This window comes from Artemia franciscana, chromosome 8 (assembly GCF_032884065.1).
Source record: "Artemia franciscana chromosome 8, ASM3288406v1, whole genome shotgun sequence".
Taxonomy (NCBI): domain Eukaryota; kingdom Metazoa; phylum Arthropoda; class Branchiopoda; order Anostraca; family Artemiidae; genus Artemia; species Artemia franciscana.
The window spans coordinates 28,782,788-28,810,160 of NC_088870.1; the positions used below are offsets into that span (position 1 = coordinate 28,782,788).

Genomic DNA, 27,373 nt, shown 5'->3' on the forward strand with positions numbered 1-27,373 from the left:
GGGGGTGGGGGTATTTTACTCATGAGGAACTCTCCATGGAAGAATTTTCCAGGGGGATTTTCCATGGAGGGGGATGTGGGCATCCCGGCATTATTTGAAAAAGGGTCAGAAATTAAACAAAAAAGTTTTTTCTACTGAAAGTAAGGAGCAACATTAAAGTTTGAATCGAACAAAAATTATTTCTTATATAACGTATGATCAATTTACCCAACGGTAATATGTGTGTGCTACTACTACCACTACTGCTACTACTATAACTACTAGTTGTATTAATACTACTTTTGCGGGGGATATAAAGGTGAATATTTCAGGATATGTAGAGGGATAATTTGAACTAAATTAGAGCATACTATACATATGCCAGTTGTTAAAAGGGCACATCAGCAACATCTTAGGAACGGCTTAGCGTATTAAGTTGAAACTTCTAAGGCATGATGGGGAGGATATTCAACTAATCAAAATGCAGTATGTACACAATGCTATTGGTACTGCTGTTTCTGCTACTACTAATATAACTACTGCTACTACAACCATTTTGACTCCTACTACTACGAAGATTGTGGGTATGAAGGTGAAAATTTAAGGGAATTTTGAGGAAAAAGTTGAATTAAATCAAAACACACTCTCCATGCAGGCTGCCAAAAAGGAATATCTCAGGAATGTCTTGGGGCATTAAGGTGGAACGTTCAAGGAATGAGGGAGAGATGATTAATTGAAGAAAAAGCTATGTGCCTATGCTACTGCTGCTACTAATACGTCTACTGTTACTGTAACTACTACTTTGACTTATACATTTCTACTTATACAAAGGGCATTAAGGTAAAACTTTTGGGGATTGTTGAGTTGGATGTGGGACTAAATCAAAACACACTATATCGATGCAGGTTATTATAAGGGCGTAAGAGCTATATTTTAGGAACAACCTAGAGTATTAAATCAAAACTTTCAGTGCAGGTTGTGACGATGTCAAGCCAACCAAAAGGTACTATATGCATGTTACTACTACCATTTCTACTCTTAATATTAATACCATTAATAGGGCTAAGGGGATTAAGGAGATTTTTTTTTTCGGAAATGTTGAGGAGGTGTTGAATTAAATTTAAATATGATTTAGGTATGGAGGCTATCATAAAGACGTATCATGGACGACCTAGACCAAACTTGCAGGGAATGGCGAGGGAAGTGTTGAACTTGAACAAAACACACTATTTACACATGAGTTATCAAAGGCATGAATTAGCAATACCCCAGCAACTTCATATGGTATCAAGAAACTTGAAACTTCCAGGGCTATCATTATTACTACAACTTTTGCTACTACTTCTACTGCTAGTACTTCTACTGCGACTATTACTGCTAATGTTGAATAAAATAAAATAGTTTAAGTACATCCAGGTTGTCAAAATAGACCAGGTTGCACAATATTCAGGCAGAATATCCTGGGACTGAAATAAAGTATAAAGTAGAAATTTTCAGGGAAAATTTATATTGCTTATTTAAGTTTATAGGTTATTTTAAGTTTTATTTTTCCGGGAAAGATAAGGTGTAAAACTAAATCAAGATACACTATGTGTATTCATATTTCCAAAAGGGTGTACATTATTAAACAAAAAACAAAAACTCTGCAATATTTAAAAAGTAAGCCAAAGTCTGCATTCATGTAGAGAAACACAGCAAAGATTCAAAATATTATTTTTTTAACCAATAAAAAAGTCGAATAAAACCGAACAGAAATTAATTATAAAAAAAACACGTTTCCTTACTTATGCTAATTTTTTTATTATTTAAAAGAATATTTTCTAAGAAAAGTGGTTCTGAGGAAGCGGGTAACCAACCCTCCTTGTTCTTTTTAGACTCCCCTCCACGCTGAACACTAATTGAAATTTTAAAAAGTAGATTTGATCAAGATAGCACAAATCTGATTACTATATCTCTCTAATCCCCCTTCCTCTAAAGCTCCTGGGGCAAGGATTATAAATTATACAACTTCTAGATTGTTTACATTTAGGATTGTCATTTTTATAGCGACGGGGTATGACCGAAAAGCCTAAGGTTTTTAAGGTGAAACTTCATTAAGTTCCGACTATTTTGAACAACATGGGTAATTTTGATCGGATGTGTTTGGGGGAAGGGTAGCTAAAAAGGCGCAAGAGGAGACTGGTTGTCATCATGACTTTGACTTTAATAAAAAGGTCTAGAATCTTAAATTTTTTGCTGGATGAGCACCCTTCAAAGTTTGTACAACAACTGCTTCAATGCTGAAAAAAAATGAAACCCTATAGCTCTTTAGTTATCAAAGAACTTTTTCGATAAAATAAATTTTTCAAAGAAAAGTAAACAGCTACATTAATTCGAAGATCAGCAGATATAAAGTCAAATAATTTTTCTAAGCGTAAATATACCGTAAATTACCATAATAAGTAAATGATACCTAAAGAGAGTAGAAATTACAATAAATAACCAAGTTCAACTTAGATGAGAAGAAACTAAGGGGAGTTGGGATGACGCCCTCTGTGCCTTATAAAGACCAGAACATAATATGCACTTTGCTCAAAACAAAGTACATTTTTTTTGTCTTTTTTCTTGTCTACAGATTTTTTGTCTTTTTTAACTCAAAATATATAATGTCTTTTGTTTTGTTTTCATCATTGAAGGAGTTGTCGTAGAAATTTTTGAGGGTGGTCATTCAGCTGAAAAATTAAGATTCAAGTTCTTTTTATAAGTCAAAGGTTATTGATGGTAACCAACCCCCCTCAAGAGCCCTTTTTAGCTACCCTTTCATGAAAGACACCTGATCAAAATTAGCCATGTTGTTTAAAATAGTCAAAACGTCACGAGGTTTCACCTTAATACCCTTAGCGTTTTTGGCCAGACCATCGTCCGGCCGATTCAAATAAAGGGCTTTTTTGTAGAATGCAAAAAAAAAATACAAATAAATATAATAACCTTACTTCTATATGAACAGACACTTACTGAATGACAGGTACGCAAGTCACTGGTTTTTCTTTTTTCGTGACTCATACTTTTCAGATGAGTAGTGCAAATGAGGTCAGTCAATCCAACCGCTGTGTCTGGAAATTCACCTCGGAATACCAGTAGAGTGTGATCGACAATTTAGGGATCTATGCACTAAACGGACGAGATCAAATAAAAGCATTAAAAGCTATGACTCTTGCTTCAAAAATTAAGTCAATATTTACTTCTTTCCGTTCAAAGGTTTTGCCACAATGATTAAAGAATGGTTTAAACAAAACAAAGGTTTTGTGACAAACAAAAACAATTAAACAAAATATAGGTTTTGTCACATGATTACCTCCATCCCCTCTCCCAATATTTATTTTGACACTCGTGTTTTTGGTAGTTGATGTAACAAGATTTCATGTTTGGATGATTAGATTACAAGTTTACATTTTTAAATTTTATTTGGACATGAAAATTAAATTTTGGCTTTAAATTGCAACATACCCTTCAAGCTTAAAAGGCTATATTATAGTCTTTGTAGTGATTGCAGTATGTAAGTTTATGATTGTATTCAAATTGATGTAATTCTTTTCAAATTTATTTTTATGTATCTATAACACAAAACAGTGGTCAAAATTGATTGCACGGCAGAGATGTGTCAAGGTGCATTGTTCCATTCAAAAATCGGTATTAAATTACAGCATAATCTTTTAGCTTAAATTAGTATAAACTCATTCCGTTTGAAAGCCAGCTAATCATTTAAACTAATTAAATAGGTCATGGTGGTTCACCAAAGCCCCTTCCTGCGCCGTTCGCTATTGCAGCTGATAAGGTCGCTATCAATTCTGGAGAAAATGTTCAAGTTGCTATTGGGAGCCTACCTTCAAGTCCGGGACTTTTTAAAGGTTTCCTCATAAACGCAAGAGATGCTACCACAAACGAAGTCATTGGAACTTTTGAAGTACCCCTTGATGACAGCGGAAGACTCATGAAATGCTCTGGCGGAACTCAGGTTGGTTAATTTATATAGTATTAATTTAAAGGACGTAAACTACACAAATGGCAACCTTAGTGAAGTTGACAACCCCAAAAGACCCCCTTTTCTTACAGTACTTCAGTACTATAGAAAAACACAGCTCCGCTTTATGAGAGTATTGTTTTCCTGTTTGAAAGACAAGAACAGGCTGAAAAATCCTTCATTTTGTTTTCTCAATTCTAAACTAACGCTATGCTGCTATTTTTAATCGTCACAAGGTAGATTTTTGCTATCTTATCCGTTAGCACTCATGACTTATTTTCCTCTGCTTACTTGGTGTAAAATCTTTTATATGAAAACAGTACATACAAAGACCAATAAGTATATTTTAAGTTTACATTACGAGTATTTAATGCTAGGCTATATATAAATGGATAGGCGGTAAAATAAACAGCTCACTTCACAAGTTTTATCGAATTAGACTTATTAAACTAATTAATCAGATTAGTCATACAGGAATTTTTGAAGTTGATAGTTGGATTTGAAGGCTACCTTGCCATTCTGGATAAGTCGAGATATGTTATTAGGATGTTCTTAATCAAACAGTCCGTGGTAACAAACTGTAGTAAGGAGCGATCCGGCTCAATAGTAATCGAAACTTTTAAAAAATGGGATTTTGATACTAATAGATACATCAAAAGAATCGGATTTTTATGCAGATTTAAAATATATAAGTTTCATCAAATTTAGTCTTACTTATCAAAAGTTATGAGCCTGAGAAAATTTGCCTTATTTTGGGAAATAGGGGGAAACACGCCCTAAAAGTAAAAGAATCTTAACGAAAATCACACCATCGTATTCAGTGTATCACAGAACCCTGCTGAAGAATTTTGAGCTCCTATCTACATAAATGTGGAATTTCGTAAAAATTTGCCAGAAGACCGATCTTGCCAGAAGTAAGTGTTTATTTGTTCGTTTTTTTTCTTTTCTTTTCCCCAGGGGTGATCGTATCGACCCAGTGGTCCTAGAACGTTGCCTGAGGGCTCATTCTGAAAAGTTCTAGTGCCCTTTTTAAGTGACCAAAAATATTGGAGGGCACATAAACCCCCTCCCACGCTCATTTTTCCCCAAAATCAACGGGTCAAAATTCTGAGACAGCCATTCTGTTCAGCATAGTCGAAAAACCTAATAACTGTGTCTTTGGGGACGACTTACTCCCTCACAGTCCCCGGGGGAGGGGCTACAAGTTACAAACTTTGACCAGTGTTTATACATAGTAATGGTTATTGGGAAGTGTACAGACGTTTTCAGGAGAATTTTTTTTCTTGGATAGGGAGTGGGTTATATGGGAGGATCTTTCCATGGAGAAATTTGTCATGGGAGGAGAGAATTTCCATGAAGGGGGTGCAGAGTTTTCTAATATTATTTAAAACAAAAAAACAATGAAAAGATAAATATGAAAAAAGTTTTTTAAACTGAAAGTAAGGAGCAGCATTAAAACAAAACGAACGGAAATTATTACGCATATGAGGGGCTCATCTCCTCCTAAATACCTGCTCTTTACGCTAAAGTATTTTTAGTAATTTCAACTGTTTCTACTACGGCCTTTGTGTTTCAGGGGTCATTCTTAAAGAATTGGGACAAAATTTAAGCTTTACTGTAAAGAGCAAGGTATTAAAGAGGGGGCAAACCCCCTCATATACGTAATAAGAATATACGAATATTGAAGTTTGTTACGAAAGTTAATTCGGAAGTTACGTATATTTTTTATTTATAAAAACGTTCGTAAGAAATTAAAAGTTCTAGTTGTAGTTAAAAGACTTGTGCTTATAGTAAAGCTGAGTGTTTGTGTTAATTTTCCATGGAAACTCGTTTCTCTATTTATGTTGTTTATTGAACAGTTCTCCTTGTAATGACAAAAGACTAGAGCATCACCTCAACTTCCTTGTTTCTTGTTTGTATCATTGTAAAATTTCCTGTTTGGTAATGCAGATGTGTGTTGGAGAATGATGTTGATTTAACGATGCCGCGGTACTTATTCCCACATGCTAAGATTTGCTTGATCATTTTAAAGAGTCTGATTTTTAATTTTCCACTTTAAAAGCAGATATTTATAAAACCGAGAAAACTACAACCTTGAAGCAAATTAAAAAGAAAATCGAAAAAAAAGGTTTTCCGAACAAAAGTAGGTAACAATTTTAAAACAAGAGAGAAGAAATAAGGGTATTAGCGAACTTAGTGAACTTAACTTAATCCTAAGGAAATATACCAAAATACGATGAAAATATAATATTTTAATAACAAAATTATGGAAAATAGAACAGAGAATTATGGAAAGCAGGCCGCCCAGAACGCATTATATTAACTACATATCCTGACCCCCTCTATACATCGAATATTTAATTAAAAAAATACCTGTAAAGTAGCGTCTGTCGCTCAGACTAAGCTGATTATCTATGAGTGGAGATCATGAACAAAATATGGTCGCAATAACGTTTAAGTACCGAAATTGAATAATAAATTTTTCTTTTTAACTGAAAGTAAGGAGCGACATTAAAACTTAAAACGAACAGAAATTACTCCATACATGAAAGGGGTTGCCCCTCCTCGAAAACCTCGCTCTTTCCGCTAAGTTTGACTCTTTATATCAACTCTACTTCTTAAAACAGTAAAACACTTTAGCGTAAAGAGCGGGCGTTGAGAAGGGAACAGCCTCTTTCATATACGGAGTAATTTTTCTGTTCGTTTTAAGTTTTAATGCCAATCCTTACTTTCAGTTAAAAAAAACTTTGTTTATTTAGTTTCTGAACGTTTTTGATGAATTAATGCGTATTTTGATTTGGCTCTCCGCACATGAATAATTAAAACGAAATTTGCATATTAATTGATTTTTTTGCTAAATGGCTTTCTCATAGTGTTGATCGGACGATTTTTAGAAAAACAGGAGTGGGGGAGGAGGCCTAGTTACCTTCCAATTCTTTGGTTACTTAAAGAGGCAACTAAAACTTTTAATTTTTGACGAACATTTTATTAGTAAAAGATATACGTAACTTACGAATTAGCTTAAGTAACGAACTTCTGTATTCGTATGTTTTTATTACGTATATGAGGGGGTTCACCCTCTCGTCAGTACCTCGCTCTTTACACTAAAGCTTAAATTTCGTCCCAATTCCTTAAGAATGACCCGTGAATCACAAAGGCATTAGAATAAATAGTTGAAATTACTAAAAAATACTTCAACGTTAAGAGCGAGGTATTAGGAGGAGGTGAAACCCTCATATGTGTAATAATTTCTGTTCGTTTTAAGTTTTAATGCTGCTCATTACTTCCAGTTGAGAAGCACTTTTTCATATTTATTTTTCATTTTTTTTAAATGCTAGAAAATCCTGCTCTCCCTTCAGGGAAATTCTCTTCCTCCTTGACTAATTCCTCCATAGAAATTTCCCCCCACATAACCGCCTCTCCCCAACTCCTAACCCCAACCAAAAAAAAAATCCCCTGAAAACGTCTGTACACTTCCCAATAACCATTACTATATGTAAACACTGGTCACAGTTTGTAACTTGCAGCCCTTCCCATGGGGATTGTGGGGGAGTGAGTCGTCCCTAAAGACATAGTTATCAATTTTTTCGAATATGCCGAATAAAATGGCTAGCTCAGAATTTTGATCCGGTGACTTTGGGAAACGACTGAGCGTGGGAGGGGGCCTAGGTGCACTCCAATTTTTGGTCACTTTAAAAGAGCACTAGAACTTTTAATTTCCGTTTGAATGAGCCCTCTTGCGACATTCTAGGACCACTGGGTCGATACGATCACCCCTGGAAAAAAAGAAACAAATAAACACGCGTCCGTGATGTCTTGTGGTAAAAAATACAAAATTCCATATTTTTGTAGATAGAAGCTTGAAACTTCTAGTATAGGGTTCTGTGATACTCTGAATCTGATGGTGTGATTTTCGTTAAGACTCTATGACTTTGTGTTCCCTCCTATTTTCTAAAACAAAGTAAATTTCCTTAGGCTCGTAACTTTTGATGGGTAAGAATAAACTTGATGAAACTTATATATTTAAAATCAGCACTAAAATGCGATTCTTTTGATGAAATTATTGGTATCAAAATTCCGTTTTTTAGAGTTTCGGTTATTGTTGAGCCGGGTCGCTCCTTATTACTGTTCGTTACCACGAAATGTTTGATAAGGTTTTCGTATGATAAATCAAGCTAAAAACCATTTGCTGAGCTGCATTGCAAGGAAGGATCAGCAGATCAGTGTCTGCTCAATCCCCTTTCGATCCTCCTGGTCTAAATTATCCTTGTGGCCCTCCCTTTGAGAACAGCTAACAACTGGTTCTTAAAATTTACAGCAGGCATATGAAAATGCCTGCTATGTAACAGTGGCGAAATGAAAAATGGAATAAAATACGAATTGGATGTTTAATTAACTGAAATATAAAGCGACTAATTTCGTGTTTTTCTATCCATACTGAAATGGCTTTAATTCTTTGTTGTTTTTCCCATAAGCTACTACTACCCCACGTGTATACCTTATACTTAATATTCCTTTTTTTAGAATGGTGTGACGCATGCAAATAATGCAAGAAAACAAAGAGTTGTGCTGACATGGCAATCTCCAGCCAACTTTGAAGGTGATGTTGTCTTCAGGTATGTATTACTTTGCAGTCATTATTCTTTGTCAAGGCCACTGAAAACAAAGAAAAGGGATAATTTCCTCTCAGACTGGGCCCTTAAGAGCCCCAGTCCTGAAAATGCATCGAATATTTGAGAAGGATAAAACCTTAGTAATAATGTTTGCTTCCAGGTGAGTCACAGCACTTGGTGGTTCTTAGTAATGCTGCTAGAATATGGTCAATATTAAAATTTACTGCCAAAATAGTTCATAGTTGTGGTTTACGTTTGTTTTTGAAATTCTAAACTCCAAAAAAATGAAACTAGGGCTTTCCCCTACAATATAAACTGTTAGTTCTTATTAAAACCACTACAAAAAATTCATCGCAGCAATGATCCTTTTGAGTCCAACGCAGTAGCCAACGATCCTCTTCCGTCTCAATCTATTGAAAAGCTTCATTACTAACACCTTTCCGTGAAGCTCCAGTTTCCTTTAAATCTTTTCTTATCACCATTTCACATTTCTTTTGAGATCGTCCTATATTTCGTTTGACCCCAGCTAGAATACTAAAGAGTACGATTTCGGCAATCTATTATTCTCCATCCTCGCTTCTGTTAGAAATTTTCTTATCATTTCTATTCACCCCATTTTTAAGACGTCCTCCTCCAACTGGACTGTAAAAGGCACAATTCTTACAATCTACCATCCGCATCCGCAAAATTTGGCCTGACGTTTCTTAACATTCCTTTATGGTCACCTGAATCACTAGGATTGAAGTAGGTTTTTCCAGCACTTACTGTTTGTTGTACTGTCACTAAAACAATATCAGCAACTATCCTTAAGAAATTCCACTGGAAAATACCTAGCCTATCCTCTTGGACTCTTTGAGGCATCCACGTGAATGCTTAAACCAACTGTCAAATATTTTTTCAAATATATTAAAAGAAACGATGCCTTTGGAGCTTTAAAAAATATGCTTAAAATTATCTTTTAGTTTAGATAACCTTCTGTCTTATTAACTAATTTTTGTATCAAAGACAAACATGAATTACGGTTAATTAGTAAAGAATTCTGAAGGAACAAGGAAAAGAATTGTACTTTCAAACGCTATGTGGTTTGCAAATTTAGTTGATTCTTTATAACAGTCATGTATCTGTTCAATGTCATTATTTAAAAGTATCATCATTAGAGCCAGAAAAAGATAAAATTTTGCTTTTATTTTTTTTTTAGAGAGAGAGAGAGAGAAAATTTATTTTAAAAACACAAAAAATACAAAAAAAAAAAAAAATGCCATTAAGCCTTATGGCTTGCGCGGCCATTCTCGAAGCTACAGAACAGATTAATTATCAATAGATTCCCATAAAAAGCAAAAAAAAGCAAAAAAAGTCACCACTTGAGACACTGTACTACGGTAACCTAATATAGCAACACTTTTATGCACTATTTCCCTACTTTATCTATGTATAAAGAAAAAAAAATCATAAATCATAAATACCAAAACTATGGTCCTTAAGGAACCCACGAAAAGTCGGCCTATCAGTCTTGTGGACTATATCGTAAGGAAGGGACTCCCAAATAGAAGGAAGAACATGGCGAATCGAAAATACAGATCATGTAGACCTTTTAATCGGTTTTCTAATCGCTGATAAAGATCACTTTTATCCAGATCACTTTTATTCAGCTGAGAAGCTGGATAAAAGTGATCTTTATAACAGTGGTTCGATTTCTAGTTCAGCTTGGTATGTTTACTATTCGAGAATTTTTTCCAAAATTAATTTTTTCGTGCAGTCACATTATTCTCGGTTACTTTCTAAAATTCTTCTGCCTTCATTCATCAAGGCCATATTATTCCAGTATCAATAACTGCTATTGAAAATGCAATTGAGAAATTGAAGTTTTCATCCATTGATATTGATGGTATTAGTGTAAATAATATAAATCCAAAATGTGTTGTTCTTTTATTTCATTTGCAGTTGTTGTTCCAAATGTGTTTAACATCTTCTCTGGTTCCAGATAGCTTTCTTTGTGGAACTGTCACCTCAATTCTAAAGCGGGGAAAACTCCCTTCTCAATGTTCATCTTATCGCCCTATAACCACTACGTGTAACTTGAGTAAAATCCTTGAATATATTTTAATTCCTCATTTAAATGAAAATATAAATTTCGGATCGAATCAATTCGGGTTTCAATCTGGTATTGGTTGTCAACATGCACCGTGTTCTTTCTTCCGCCCTTAAGAATAGCATGGCTGAGGGGTCGCCACTTTATATATGTACTTTGGACCTCTCTAAAGCTTTTGACAATGTAGTTCACAGTCAAGCTTTTTTTTCCCTTTTTAATAATGGTGTAAATCTTTCAGTTATTTTTCTTCTTCGTTTTTGGTATGAGAATTCTTTCCTCCGAATTAATAAATCTGGATCTCCGTTTGTCCGTTTATGTAGGGGTGTCAAACAGGGAGGGGTTTTATCACCTAGTATATTCAAAATGTGCATTTCTGGTATTTTAGATGAAATTAGATCAAATTATTTTATTGGACTCTCAGATGTTTCTTATCTTGCTTATGCAGATGATCTTTTACTTTTGTGTAAAAAAAGGCAAGGTCTCTCGTTTCATGGTCTCAAAAGTTTCACGTCTATTTTCTGAAATTGATCTTTCTCTTAATGTTGAGAAATGTGAATTTCTAGTTTTTAGTGGTCTGACTTCCTCTACCGCTCCCTTAACTTGTCGCGGTTTTTCTATACTCTTTGTTTCCGCCTTTCGGTGGTTGGGTATTACTGTTACGAATTCAATTTCTTGCCGACGGCAGTGCACTGTTCGTGATGTTCAAAAGAGAATTCAAACGGGCTATTCAAAGATAGTTGCTAATCGAGGGAAGTATAATAGACGTGCACTGGGTAGGCTATATGCTACATTCTGTGATCATTCTGTCCTTTATCTTTCTGGTCTTTATCCCCTTCTAAAGAAAAAGATGTTAATCAGATTCGGACTTTTTATTTCAGATATTGTAAATTTTTACTTTATCTTCCCCCTTGGTATAGCAATAGGAAGATAATTCGCAAGTTTGGTGTCCCTGACATAAGTCCAAAGTTGGCCCTCCTGCATGGAAGGTTGTCGGAATCAGCTTTTTATCGTTTTTAGTGTCTGTTCGGTTAATCTCATTGTAGCGTAGTGTTTTTTCTATTTTTAGTGTATTTTATTTGCAGTGTATTTCATTTTTTTTCTTTTTGTTACTCCACAAGTGCCATAACTTGTTATGATGTTTGTTATAAATAAATTATTATTATTATTATTATGATATCAATACTTTATTACTTTGTTGGGTTAATTGGTTTGGCTAGTGAGGAGCCACATCAAGGCAAGTCTTTCGAGCGCCAGCTTACCCCCCCTAAAAACCATGAAGCTTCTGAAAAAATTGACTTTAAAGCAAAGCTGGTCTTATTTGATAAAGATAGTGTAACGGACAGACGGACACTACATATATATATATATATATATATATATATATATATATATATATATATATATATATATATATATATATATATATATATATATATATATATATATATATATATATATATATATATATATACATATATATATATATAGAAGATATAATGTATATAAAAAAGGTAAAAGGTGTGGCACTAGACCCTTAAGGTCTGAACCGGCGGTGCTGATCTCCGTCTCAAGGCCCTTCAGCCAGGAAGTGCAATGGGGGGATGAGGGCCAGCCATCCTGTGCTTTGCACACCCTTCCTGTAGTTTTTCATCAACAAATATGTATAGTGCAATAATGATTTTCTAGTAGTTTTGTATTGTTTTATCTATAATTTCAGAGGAACTTTCGTTGAAGATTATAGTAACTATTGGGTCAATGTTGAGTCCGAGCGGGTTCGAGTCAGTCGATCAATTCCATTTGATAAAGCTGAAACTCCGTTACCTATCACTACGCCTGAACTGTCTATTTTTACGGTTGCTTCTACGACTGAAAAGACTTGGCCACCAACTACAACAAAAGCCACAACTGCACTATTAACAACGCAGAAGGCAAAACCAACCGGTACTCCTTTGTGGTCATTTACGACTACTGTAAGTAAACCTTTAATTGTCGAATTTTCTGTTGACATTCCTGGAAGATATCTTCCGACGAAATTAAAAAAAAGATTAGTATTCTAGAGGAATAGTGAGCCTGTTAGGTTTGGTTTCGCCGCGCATCTTGTAAAGAAGTATTTTACTCACTGGCATGTCTTATTAAAGCCTTTTTATTTTTGAATTTTTGTTGACATTTCAAAATGATTTCAACTGCTACCCCAAAGAGTAAAGGAAGCTAATAAGAGTGGCGCTAGTGTCAAAAGTAAGCCAACGCGATCTAGCGCTCGGCGACTTTGCTCGACCAATATCCAATTTTCTTTGAAGTTTTCTACTTTTATAATCAAGTTGCTTAACGCTCTACCTTCCCGTATTAAACCGCCGAAGATTTAAATCTGATAAAGTTCCTATTCTCTGTGTGGTACCCGACTAAATGAGAATACATTAACCCTTTTTTGATACTTTTGGGGTATATTGACGAGGCTATGCTTAGTTTTGCCCCGTATACACTCAAAAAAATTTTATGCAATCACCCACCCACTCCCCTTCATATATTCTTCGTCATCATAGTGAGAAGCCCGGTGAGGTCTATAAGTTTTATGGTCAAAATATTAATGATAAACTCATTTTAAATCCAAAAGAAAGTTCCTCTGCTTGCAAGTTAAACGAAATTTGGAGGTTCAGATATATTTAAGAATTAGAGAGAAGACAAATTACTAAATTAAAAATCGAACTGTAGGACTGTTATTGCTAAAGGTAAGCAGAACATTACAAACAGCACAGTTTTGGGGAAGGCTGGTAAGACTCCCTAAAAATAGGCGGTAAAGGCTTATCATAATGAAACGATAAAAATTAAAAATAATGGGTTATGCGTGTCGAAGAAAAATAATTAGAAAATGATTGCAATTTAAGATAAATCTGGAATAAGGGAAAGAGAATACAGATTAATAATTACTAGAATCATTCTGTGACATCTCAAATTCATTATCCTTATGGCTTTATTCCTGTAGCAAGGCCAGATTTTGTTATAATATTTTTTTTCTTAACTGAGGTCTCCTTTGTCGTGAATTTTAGTTAAGGTGTGTAAGTGTTCTAGGATATCAAAACAGATTAGCGTAAAGAAATGGAAATTTTCCGCGCCAACAATTGATGTAATTACATTTTTTTTCGAAATTCATTATTCTTGTTAAGGTCCCCTTGGTCCGGTCTACTTAGCCTGAAAGTTTCACGCCGGTCGTGGAAAACAGTGCAAGGCCAACAGTAGGTTTTCACGAATCAAAATAACCCCATTTCTTCTTGAAATGTGTTTTTCCTCTTAGATTCGTTAGGCCCGGTATATATACCCGATAAACTGCCAGCCTATGGGAAACAAAACAAATTTGGGTGTATTTTGGGAGTCACAAATCAGCACATCCGCCCTCCCCTAGCTTTTGTATTCATCAAGGTGCTCTTGTCTCATATCCTCTAAGCCTGAGCAAATCTGACAAAACACACCTTTTCGGTCAACCTGGTGTTATCCACATGCTCAGGTAGTTACAAGCCTATCATAGATTCAAAGTTCCACTTGGGCTACTAATCTCGAAACATATAGTTGGGTCAGAAATACATAGTTGTTGACCCCTACTTCCCCTCCTGCTAAATTGAAGTCATCTTGCCTACACCCCCTCCCCCGGCAAACCAGAATTATTTGCTCGATTCCTACAAGTCGTTCCCAACATGTTGCAGAATGCAGAATAAACTCGATACATGGTTTCTTTCGATTTACTTTCGATTTGATACTCTTGAGAGTTTCAACTCGATTTCCCAACCCGAGACAATACATAGAGCCTGTTGTGATAACCTGGCTACACATGGTTTCTTTCGGTCTACCTCGCTGCTTTATCAAAAATGGATTCTAGTCCAACAAATGCTCATACTCCCAAAACATTTAGACAGATTAGAAAGTGAAATCTTCAGACTTTTCCCTTCTTTTCTCTTCTCCAAGTTCAAATTTGAGATCCACCTCCTCCCAATCCCTGAAAGTCTCAACTTGATCTCCATGTTGTTCCCAGGGATACTGCATGCACGCCAATTTGTCACTTGGCACAATTAGTGTGCATTAATTTACTTCGCTACTTAGCCTTGAATAGATCCACACCATAGATATGAGCCCATAGGAGCTCATAGTTCAAGAACCTTGAAAGGACTGTCTAAAAACACTTTTAGTCTTACCATCCCTCTGTGCCCTCCCCCAAGTCAACTTTTGGGGTCATCTTGGCCCCAAATTTGGTCGTCATCTTGGTCATCTTGAAAGCTTCAACTTGATACCCAAAGCCTTTCCCGAGACATTGTGGTTGCGCTATTTTGATAACCTAGTAGCATATAGTATCTTTTAATTTACCTCACTTCTTGGACGTAAATAGATTTTTATTCAGGGCTTACAGTGCACAAACATTTAACAGCATTGGAGATATAATGTTTTAGCCATCCCCTCCAACGAGTCGCAAGCACAAAAAACTAAGAATATTTTAGCCTATCCCCCCCCCAAAAAAAGCCTGAAGTCTCCTTCCACAACCCTCCTCCCTTTCCCCCTAATAGTACCTGATATTTTGGCTCTGTCTTCCCTAACCCTTCATTAAGTATTGCAAATATGTTACTTTTATGATCTCAGGATATCCTAGATGATCAGACAGCCAAGATCAAACATGGCCGCCTTTTTTTCCTAAATCTATTTGTGAACAAAGGGTCATTTACATAGTTTAGGTCGCTGCTGTTTTTACTGTGGGGGTGATGTGCACTACGGACCGAAGCTTACTAGACCTTTAGATGCTTCAAAACACAATAAACGCTATCTCAAAATTCTGGCCTAAGATCATGGGAGACACGGAGCAGCAAAATGGGTGGAAGGAGGCTGGTTTTCCCCCAATTACTTTTGACCTTGATAACGCCTACGTAACTTTCAACTTTCAATCAAAAATGAAAAAGTACAGCGCAGTTGCCAACCATTTTTATTTTGAAATTCTACTTTGGCTTTCTATTACATCTTCCCAGTTCACGATTTTTTGTTACTGTCTGATTACAAATTGGAATATAAGGTCTGAGTTTTGATATTTTCTACTACAGTATATTGACCAAAATTAAAAACATTAAATAGCATTCTATAAATCCTGTTTTGTATATTTTTGTGGTTGACTCTTTTTCCATGTTAAAAAATCCCATATTCCAATGATTTTGGAATGCTAATTACATATCATACTTTTTTGATGCTTGCTTTATTTTATATAGAAAATAATCCTATTAAAAGATTTTTCTAAAATTTTGTATATATTAAATACATTTTTCTTCAAGTACTATGTTCTGTGTGGGGGCTAGCCTGTTTTTTTTTTGCTAATTCTATATTCCTTTTCTCTAGTTCTTTCATTTATCAGAGGCAACGTTCTACCGTTGCCTGTAGGAAGCCATGTACCATCCTTGCGTCATTTTTTCTTAAAAACATAGGAGGGGGAACTTTCGATTAAAATTCAAACTTCTAATGCTAATTTTATGGGTGGAAAGTGATTGAATGGCTATCACTGATTGAAGGACAAAAGATTTGTCTCATTATAAACGCATGCGTCTTTCAAACTAAGCACAGCATAAACCAACACTTAAAAGTAACAAAATTTTGTTGAAATAAACTTCTTCTCTTATAGCAGGTTAAAGGCTTAATGGTTAATTTTGAAACTAAAAATTATTATGAGTCAATAAACCTTCAGATCGTTCCTGGAATTGTTTTTCCTTGGGGAGACAAAACGAAATATATTTAAAGTTGTATCATGTGAACTTCAAATCATATGATGTTGTTGGCATTTTTATTTTGGTACCTCATTACCAAAGGTCATATATCCATTTTGAAGAGCTATTCACGAGGCATGTGAGACATTTTGTACGCTTCAATCATTCCGACAAAACAATAGAAATTACAAATTGTTTTCACGATGTCTCAGTTTCTTATGTTCGCAATATGAAATGAGATTTGATAAATGTGTTTTTACATGCCTTGTCTAATGCTCATTGAAATGTATAACGAACTCAAATAAATCATAGGCAGCGCAATAACGCTGCCTAAGTAAAGAGCGATGTGGGCTCAATATATTATTAATTTGTTCTGTTTAGACTAGGGCACTTCGTATCGAAGGAGTTGTCGTAGATACTTCGAAAAGGAATCATTTGATTGGGAACGGAAGACCTAGTGCCCTTTTTAATAGTCAAAAGCGATTGGAGGGCAACTACCCCCTTCCCACGCCCACCATTTCCTCAAACATCAAATGTTGAGACAGCCATTTTATTCAACGCAGTTGAACAAGTCTGATAGTTATGTATTTGAGGATGACACCCCTTCCACAGCCCCTAAGGCAAGGGTTGTAAGTTATGCCCTAGGGGCATTTAAGATTTATAGAGGAGCATTTAAGGTTTTTATATTTAAGGTGATCCTATGAACTTTGGAGGGGGCTCATTGGACTGCTAATCAGACGTGTTAGCGCCCTTTTTGATATTCAGAGTGATCTTAGGGTGGATAACCCCTTCCGCCCCATAACACACCTCGTATTTTACTGAAATACATCTGATAGAAATTTTAAGATGGCCGCTTATTGTCGATGAATCTTGCAGAACAGTTCATTTGATTGGAAAAAGAGCCAGTGTCCTTTTTAATAGTCAAAAGTAATTGGATGGCAACTAAACCCCTCTCACGCCCACCATTTCCCCACACACGTCCAATAAATATTTTGAGAGAGTCATTTTGTTCAACGTAATTGAAAGGTCCGGATATACGTCTATGAGGCTGGCAAGCCCCCACAGCCCCCAGGGCAAGAGTTGTAGGTTATGTTCTGGGGTCATATAAGGCATATATAGAAAGGGTGATCGTATAAACTTCGGAGAGGGCTCATTTTAAATCAAGATTTTAGCCATTTTGTTCCGTGTGGTTGATTATGTTGATTCAGGTCTGGAAATTATGTCTTTGATGATGACAACCCTCCACAACCCTCAAGTCAAGGGTTGAAAGTTATGCCCTGGGAGCATGTAAGGTGTTTATAGAAAGGGTGATCGTATAACTTTCGGAGGGGCACTTTGGATTGGTAATTAGTAGTTCTAGTGCTCTTTTTAAGATTCAGAGTGATCGGAGGGTAGATACCTTCCCCACACTTCGTATTTTCCCGAAATGCATCTGATTTTAATTTTGAGATGGCCATTTGTTGACGTGGAAACTTCGAAGACAGTTCATTTGATTGGAAATTGAAAGAGTCAATACCCTTTTCAATAATTGAAAGTGATTGAGGGAGACTAGCCCACTCACATCCACCATTTCTCCAAAGACGTAAGTTATGACCCGTAAGGGTCGTAAGTTATGACCTGGGGGCATATAAGGTATATATAGAAAGGATAATCGTATAAACTTTGGAGGGATCATTGACTTCGTGATCAGAAGCTCTAGTACCCTTTTTAAGATTTAGAGTGATCGGTGGGTAGATACCCCCTCCCACATCTTGTATTCTCCCGAATGGCATCTGATAGAAATTTTGAGTATGGTCATCTGGTATGGCCATTTGTTGTCGTAAAAAATTCGAAAACAGCTCATTCGATTGGAATTTAAAGGGCCAGTGCCCTTTTTTATAGTCAAAAGTGATTGGAGGGCAACAAGCTCCCCCCATGCCGATCAATTTCCAAAAAATATCTAATCAAGATTTTAGCCATTTTGTTCAGTGTAGTTGAAAGGTCTGGAAATTATGTCTTTGACAACCCCCATACTTTCTCAAAATCAGAACATAATTTGTGCTTTACTGACAAAAGGCTGTGTATTGTCACTTTAGTATACTTATACTGATACATATTCCTTAAAGTTATAATATTTTTAAGTGATTAAAGTTACAAAAATTAAAACATTTTGAGCGTATTCTGTTTATTTAAATCATACAATAAATACCTGAGTCAAAATCAAAGCGAGCAAAAATTAACCTGAGAAGGGCTGACCACCCCCATGCCTTCTAAAGACCAGAACATAATTTGCACTTTATTGCAAATAAAATACGTTTAAAATGTTTTCACTTTGTTTATGCTTGGTTAAAATGTTTTTTCTAGATATATGAAGAGGGAAGTCCTCCAACTTGCACTCCAATTACAGCACGAGTTTCTGGTGCCCTTTTTAAGAGTAGCAAGATAATGGAGGACAAGCAACCCTTCTCTCTAGCTCATTCATTTTCCAAGTGCATCCAGTCAAACTTTTGAGACAGCCATTTTGTTCACCATAGTAGAACGGTCCAGCAACTATGTCTTTCAAGGATATTAGGCATGTCAACCCCCCCCCCATAATTATGCAATTGGCCCATTATGCTTTAAAACTATATATTACATTAAAATAAATCTAAAGGCATTTTTTTTAAATGATTACCAATAAGTCACCTCAGCAATGTGTCGAGAAAAACTGGGGGTAGTAAGTTGATATTTTTGGGGGTACTACTATTACTACGTCTGCTCTTACAATTTAAATAAATAAAAAGAGCGTAAGTGTATCCAGGTTGTCAAACAGCATAGATAGAATCTTTTGAGAATGATATTAACTTTTATTTTTTCAGGTCAACTTAAGAAGATATAAAATTAAATTAAAGAACATTGTTTGTGTCAGGATTAAAAATTGTTGAAAAAGCTCCTCCAACATACAATTAGCAACCCATACTATGGATTCTTATAAAAGAAAACTGAAAAGATATACTATTTTTTTCCCATGAAACAGACTATGTCAATAAAAAACGAACAGAAATTAGTAAAAAAAAACTTTTTCCACGAGACAAGTTTTTCAAAGAAAAGTAAAGAGCTCCATTAAGCTAAGAATGAGTTAAAACAAATTCACTATCAATAAATAAATGGAGCTCAAAACGAACAGAAATTACAATAAATAGCAGAATCAAACTCAAAATGAGCGAAAATCAACGTGAGTAGGGCTGGTAACCCCTATGCCCTCTCAAGACCAGAACACAATTTGCGCTTTACTGAAAACAAAATAGTATATTTCAAAATAGAAAAATTCTCCCTTTCATAAATGAAAAATTATTAAAATCTTAATGAAGAAGTATCAGAATATATCAGTTTAACTGACAATCCACGGTCATTTTTTTTTTTTTTTTCAGTAAAGCGCAAATTGTGTTCTGGTCTTGAGAGGGCATAGGGGTTATCAGCCCCACTCATGTTAATTTATGCTCGTTTTGAGTTTGAAACGGCTATTTATTGTAATTTCTGTTTGCTTTGAGTTTCATCTATTTATTGATAGTGATTTGTGGTAGTTTTACGCTTGGAAGATTTTACTTTATTTTTGCTCATTCTTGGCTTAATGGAGCTCTTTACTTTTCTTTGAAAAACTTGTCTCATGGAGAAAGTTTTTTAAATTGATTTTAGGAAAATATAGACATACGAATAACATAAATTTAAACTAATGATTTTCCTTCTGTCCTTTTTTTTTGTCTCATTAATTTTTTAATGGCTTTGTCCAGCACTCCAGGTAATAGTTAGATTACCGACAAGTAATTTTTAGGCATTTGGATATTAAATTTCGGCCTCTTTTTTACAGTATGTTTATGGTTATAGTGTATTTTTTGCCTCTGTTTGCGAACGTAGGAGCACTCTTGATCATCAGTCTATCCGTAAACCTCTTCATAACTAGGTGTGTTTTCCGTTTGTAGCCTAGGTTAATGATGAGATTCGTAGGAACAAAAGCTTATGCATATTTTTCTTTTCGCGCTGTGTACTGCTAACCTTTGGTGGTTTCTTTGGTTAATATTCTTTTTTGACAGTTTGCTTGTTATTTGTTACAATTTATTTCCTTTGTTTAATATGGGCTTTCATAAACAGAGGACATATTGTGACCGACATGTATCCAAAAAGCATTCCAATTTTGGCAGCATTTTGTATAGATGAAAAGTATGGCATGAATAACCTTTTGTTAGAATTGGAATGTGGCCAAATTGGAAGATCCAAACCAGGACCCAAGTCCCTTTCTAAGCCGCAGAAGTTTGTACCTTGCTAGTTACAAACATAAGGCTTGGTATACAGGTACGAAGTTACTTATCATGTCTCTTTCGACTCATGGCCATTCAGGAATAACTTGTGTAACAGCTCCTAATGATCAAATGTTAACTAAAAAAAAATTGTTGCATCAATAAACTAAAATACAGTATGAAATTGGAGAAAGATTGGTTTTTGCGCAAACCAACCAGTCCAAAATTAAAAAAACTAGACAAAATTGTTTAGCAAAAACCCGCCTGGCGGGCTTTTTGATGGTTTTCCCTTCGTTCAGGCAGAAACATAAGAAGTTTGGGCAATCAGCCCCCACAAATGACAGTTTGTTCATGCATTGCATATGGATTATGTCCTGTTTAAGGGAATTTCATGAAGTTCTCCCTTCTACTTGGTCTAAAAATGAAATTTGTTTATATATGGTTTATATATAAATAAAATAAAGTTAACCAATAAAAATTGGTTCACAAATGAATATATATTGAATTGAGATTTTAGCTATTCATAACAGCAATGACCATTCCTTTTGATTGACATTTAACATGAATAAATATAATGTTCACTGTATTTCCCGGTTTCAGGTTAAAGCTGAAGAATCAGTGAAAAGTCATCCGATTTACAACGGTTGTGGTGCAACAAAAGGTTGCTTCGGAATGCCAAATGGGTGCATTAATACTGGTGACTGTGATATTGTGGCTTCCTATTCTGTAAAAGGAGACCGGTATGAATTTGAATTGCGTGGATTGTTGGAACAAGCTTCTGGAGGCTACCTGGCGATTGGCTTCTCCCAAGATGCTGCGATGGTATGACTAAGTTCAACTTTGTTTTTTACATTTTTCAAGATATTGCGAACACTATATTTAAGAACCTGTTAAATAGGCAGTGCTAAGACTGAGACTCTCCTGCTATCTCAAGTGCATTTAAAGTGCTTTATAAGTCCAGATATTTGGGTATAACATTTAGCAACATAAATTACTAAGGATAGCTAAAACCTAGAATTTCGTTTCTCCAAAGAATTGGCGATGGTCGTTCGCAGTACACTTTGAAAATAGCTATTACATAATCAGAAAGAAGAGTTCTATTATTTGCTAGAACTCAAATCAGTAAAGTCTAGAAGAAAACATTATGCTCAGAATCTTTTACCTGTTCTTAGTAAATATTTAAACTATTTCAGACACTGTATATTCAGTAACATCTTGGTCTACACATCTGCAAGGAACTGCTGTATGCAACCTTAAATTTCATTGTTTGGCTGTTCATTATTGGATTCACAATTTTCCTTATTGATTCTGAAAATATCTAGTTGTACAGCAGATAAAATGCATTTGCAGGCTATTTTATTTTAAAAAAAATCAGCAGCCGAGAACCACAGAGTTCATGTTGTGACTTACAGTAAAAATATTTTATCAATGGCTGTGACATGCTGAGACTGGTTTCAACGTTTCAAAAATAACAATTTTGAACTTTAGGATTAAATGTGTTCTCCCGGCCGAAAAACGTTCGGAGACAAAGAATTGGATGAACTTCCTGAGCAAGACCGATCATCAGATGCTAGCAGGCTTGGGAAAGCATTAAAGGTAGATAATTCAAGAGGTTCAAAACGATTTGAAACGTTAGGAATTATCCAAAAGCAAGAACATTGGGTCCTTGCGATTATTTTTTTTCTTAAAAAAAAAACCGCGAGAACTTATTGAAGGTTCTTTTACATAAAGTCCATATAAAACTCAAACTAATGATTGGCAATAATTTCAAGCTTCAGTTGAATGAGTTGATACATTTGAAAACTGCACTCGTTCATTCACTGTATTGTTTAGTTGAAATGCTATCGATAAGAAAGACAGTGGAATATGGATTTTTCTTCCTTTTTTCCCTCCTAGAGGCAATATAATGATAATATAATCTTTCAAGGAATCTTATTCCAACAAGAATTTGAAGTTCCAGTGCCCATTATGAGCAAAAAGTGCACGTTTGGTTTTTTTTTCTGTGGTGTGGCTCTGAAGCTTTAAAATTGTTTTATGGAACCCAAATTTTCAAACTGTCAGTGCTTCAGATGATTCAGCAATCAGCGGTTCAGATGATTGCAACAAATAAACCAAAAGATTATAAAAACGAAAAACAATGATATTGCAGCTCTGTTTAAAGAATATAAAACGATTGTGAGAATCGACCAGTTTGTAAGTGTACTTCGCTGTACGATAGGGCTTGTCTAAATAGATTGCGCTGGTACAGGAGTGTGTGCAGTTTTGTTCAGGGCTGGATTTAAAGCTTTGACGCTTCAAGACCCGACCGTTTTTGCCACTCCGTTTTTACAATATCTTCTGGGCAATACTAACCGTTTTTGCCACTCCGTTTTTGCAATATCTTCCCAAAAATTCGGGGATAGTGGAAACACTGAACAAAACACTGAAGTGGTGAGCCAAAAGTAATGAAAGAGAGAGGTAATACCGAACTCTCAACTAACATTCCTCGGTGACATTTGACAGTTTGTAAGTGGCCTCAGAATTCCTGTTCTAAAGTCACTTTTTTGCGAATAGGCAGTGGGGCGGTGGATTGCACCAGGCACTTCGACGATAAATCACCCAGTTTTCAGTCCATCAGTCCAGTTTTTGTTAAGATAAAAATAACTCTCTGATTATTTATTGCACCCCTGGCATTGTGCGCCCCTAGGCACAGGTCTAGTGGGCCTATTCGCAAATCTTGGCCTGGTTGTGTTTGTCTTAGGTTACTTAGCACTGTGATTAATTGCACTGTGTCTCTCACAAATATAGCTTGAAATCCTCTCCCTCTGTTTACTTACTTCACTGCGGTCGATAGCTCGGATCTTCTGTCTTTAAAGATTGTTATCAGGACAAGATATCACTTTTACAGTTTTCTTCAAAGAATCGGCCCACTGAAATTACAAATAAAAACCCCACCGTGATTTTATTCATTAACGTTTGTAACGGGAAAGCGCAGCAGGCTAAATTTCAAAATTCAACTGTTTTTTGGCTATGAGCTTGAAATCATTCTTTCTGGCTGTTTTATCTTAGATATAAAATATTGTTAACAGTTACTCTTTGTCTTGTTAGTTTTGACTCTGTCTGTCAAGATTAGAAAAAAAAATAGTTTCCAAATTTTGTAAAGCGTTTTACATAATTTGCTTATTTTAGATAAATTCGCCCATCTCTAAAAAGAACAAGAGCCAAGAGTTCATATGGCACTTGTGACGAGGTCGGAAGAGCCAACATTTTGCAATGTTATCGCGGTGATGTTTTTTTCGGAGGCTACCATTATAAGCACCAGTACGCAGGATTTCTGCCTCTGAAGCTGAATGGCTTTTTCTATGATTTTTGATGGCTTTAAATCCATAGTTTGATTTAGCTCTTCCTACGCTTGCTAGTCCATACTATAGCGAATTCCAGATTTAATGACCATAACACGTGATCTGATCTGATATTTTTGGCAAAAGTGTTAGTCATGGTCAGACATTTTAGAATAGGTTTTGAAATCAAACTAAAAATTAATGCTAAAAATGGCGAGCAAGAAAAAAAACAGGTGTGAAACCTGTGACCTTCAGGGTTATGTAACAACACCATATCCACTGCGCTATGCAAGATTTAAAGAAGAAATTTTCTTAATATTTTTTCTAATTTTTCTAAATTAACCGTCCCTCCACTCTTCCCCAGATAGTCGAATCGGTGAAGCGACTATTTCTAACTTAAATTTGGTCCGGTCCCTGATGCGCCTGCCAATTTTCACCGTCCTAGCTTATCTGGAAGCACCCGAACTAGCAAAACCAGGACCGACAGACGGACAGAAATTGTGATCGCTATGTGGCACTTGACCGACGGGTAAGTGCCATAGAAAATTAAGAATAATCCCTTCTCATAATCCTTGTAACAAATTCTTCATATTTTCCAGGGTGATGATACAGTCACAGAATGTCTGTACAAACCATCTCAGGTCCAAAACGTCGATGTCTTCAACTCTATCAATAAGGGAAAAAATAATATTCCCTATTCAAAGGTGAGCTAACAAAATTATTCATCAGTTGTATTTCTTCTCATTAGGCTCTTCATCTCTTTCTGTTATGTCTTCTTCCCTTTCCAGTATCCATTAATAGCATTTTTTGTTAAGTGGCATGTTTAAACGCCCTAGAGCTGAAAGGAATCCCTTGTAGAACATTTAATATGGTTTTATTGGAATTCTATTAGACAGCTACCATGTGAGATCCTGCTAATTGACTGACAAAAATACAGAGTATTGTTTGTTTTTATGGGGAGGGGTTGTCATGAAGCTATTAATATCCCTGAAATTATTTATTTTTAAATGTACTTAGCAAAAAAAAAAATCCATTTGGCTGCAGTTGAGGCCAATTAAAAAAATAAACCATGGCTTGAGTGTAAATTAAAAATTCTCACTTAAATGGCTATAACTGCAACAAATAATCAAGACGTGTTAATATACGTTTCACGAACTGAAAAATAACGTTGCCTATGTTATTCTTTACTCAATGACTTTTACACTGTTTATATTTCGCCCGTCTGCTGCAACTTATTCAGTTACAAAGAATTTATACTAGAAGTAAAGAGGTAATATAAGAATATTTTGCCTCATCTCTTCAAAACAGAACCAAAGTATATAAAGCCTTTGTACAATTGAAACTTTAATATAAGAGCAGAAATTCGTACAATACCCCATCAAATTGATAATTCAACTCTCCTTAATAAAATTATAAAAAAATAATTTTATGCACAAGGTTGATTACCGCCAACAAGAACTTTTTTGTGAAAGGTGTATCTCGGTGGGGTGTTGAATAGCCAAATAAACAGTATATCAAACCAAGATTTAGGTACTGACAATGCGTTTTATTCTTCTTATTTTAATTTTCTTGCTCTTGTCAATCATTAGTAGATGACTGACCTTAAGATGGTTTATAAGAAACATGTCTTTCAAGTTTCTGATTTTGGCTAATACGTTTCCTGGTTCTATCATTTTTGAAATGGTAGGTATTTTCGAAGACCAAACTGCCTTTCATTGACACATAAATAACAATTCAAATAGAGATTAATCCTTTTATTAGACAGTGCGAAACAATAACGAAACATTCTGGATGACCGTCACCAGCATATATCTGCTGATAACGGTCACTGTATATACGATCGAACCATCCAGAAGTTTTTGCCAGTATTTTTCATGTCTAATAAAAGGATGTATCCCTATTAGTTCTGTTATTTTTGAGATGTACGGAAATCCCCGAATAAACTTTTTAAGAGTAAACAGTTTCTCGGTTAAGCTGAAACGCTCTCATAATTCTTATGAAATTTTGCTTTCATGGTGCTACAAAAGTAGAAAACACAGAAACCTGAAGCTGCCATTATGCTATTGATATTTTCAGCAAGGGGCAAAACTTCTTTCATCATCTGTAGAAGATGGCTATATGTATTGCAAGTTTGAGCGCGAACAGAATCTTGGGACTGATGGCGTTATAACTGATCTGGCGATGAAACATCACTTACTTCTCTCAAGAGGAGCCATTTCTGGAGGTAAGAATTTGCAAATACGTAAGCGGTCCTTTAGAAGGGTATTCACTTGGAAGTTTGAGTTGCATTTGAGTTGCTAGTACAAATCCTCCAGTATGTCCTACCCTCAGGTCTTGTTTTCATGTAGTAGTAAAGTGGGCTTATATTATATTATGATTCGTATCCATCCAGAACAGTTATTGTTAAAATATGACTGTTATAGTAATTTAATGTAATTTATTATTATTTTGATTATTAAAAAAAAAAAATCAGTCGAATACTCTCTATGATTTTTAGGTTTAAGTCATCTTGTGTAAAAAAAAACCCATAGATCTTTTGGTGTTTGCTGCGGAAGTGAGTATCCACCGATTGCTCTTAAATTCAGGAATGGTCATCATTCTTAATTCACTTTATTAATATTTGCAGATTTGCAGGAAGAACTTAGAGCACTTAGGTACCTAGCATTTAATCAATTCTTTATATTTATTTTAAGTTTACATTTTTATTACGTTATAAGACATAATTTCGAAGTTTTCAGCTAAACATCTAGTATTTGATGTCAATATCTAGTAATGCGCATCTAGTAATTATGTCACAAAACGTGATTAAGTGAATAAAATGTTTTGGAAAAATAGCCATCAAGTTGGGTTCTATTGGTCATCATTTCTCGGGGGGTTTTCAACTCTTGGGGGCTGGGATACCATAGACAAGGGGTCTTAGTCACTCAGACCTTTTATTTATTAATCAATAAATTTCAATCAAATGTATTCACAATGTTGAAAAAAGTGCAAAGATAATCAGAGGCAACGCTGTAGCATTACCTATAGCAAAAGCCATACGGCTCCAATGTTTTATTATTTATTTATTATTATTTTTTTTCCCAGAAGCACTTCATATGGAAGGGGTCGTCGTATAAAGTTTAAAGGGGCTAGTTCAATTTAAAATCGATAGTGTTGGCGTCCTTTTGAAGAGTAAAAAGGGATCGGCGGGTAACTAGCCCCCCCATGCCCTTTTCCCCAAATACATCCGATAAAAATTTTTAGGTAAACTTTGAAAATAGTTCAAAGATCATATAACAAAACTCCGGATTCGACACATCCCCCCCAGGGACGCGGGGGCAGACGTTGTAAGTTATGCATGGGGGCAAATATGGTTCTTATAGAAGGGATGCTTGTATAAACTTCAGAGAGGGCTCA

General features: G+C 35.4%; 1 protein-coding gene across 2 annotated transcripts in view; it reads left to right on the top strand.

The window, feature by feature from the left end:
• LOC136030250 (putative ferric-chelate reductase 1 homolog) overlaps positions 1-27,373 on the top strand; it is an 82,849-nt gene that overhangs the window by 30,306 nt on the left and 25,170 nt on the right. For both annotated transcript variants that reach the window (XM_065709091.1, XM_065709090.1), the window contains exons 3-8: positions 3,738-3,973; positions 8,504-8,595; positions 12,399-12,651; positions 21,258-21,479; positions 24,577-24,681; positions 26,054-26,201. In XM_065709091.1, the coding sequence (XP_065565163.1) occupies positions 3,738-3,973; positions 8,504-8,595; positions 12,399-12,651; positions 21,258-21,479; positions 24,577-24,681; positions 26,054-26,201 (1,056 nt within the window). The remainder of the gene's footprint in view (positions 1-3,737; positions 3,974-8,503; positions 8,596-12,398; positions 12,652-21,257; positions 21,480-24,576; positions 24,682-26,053; positions 26,202-27,373) is intronic.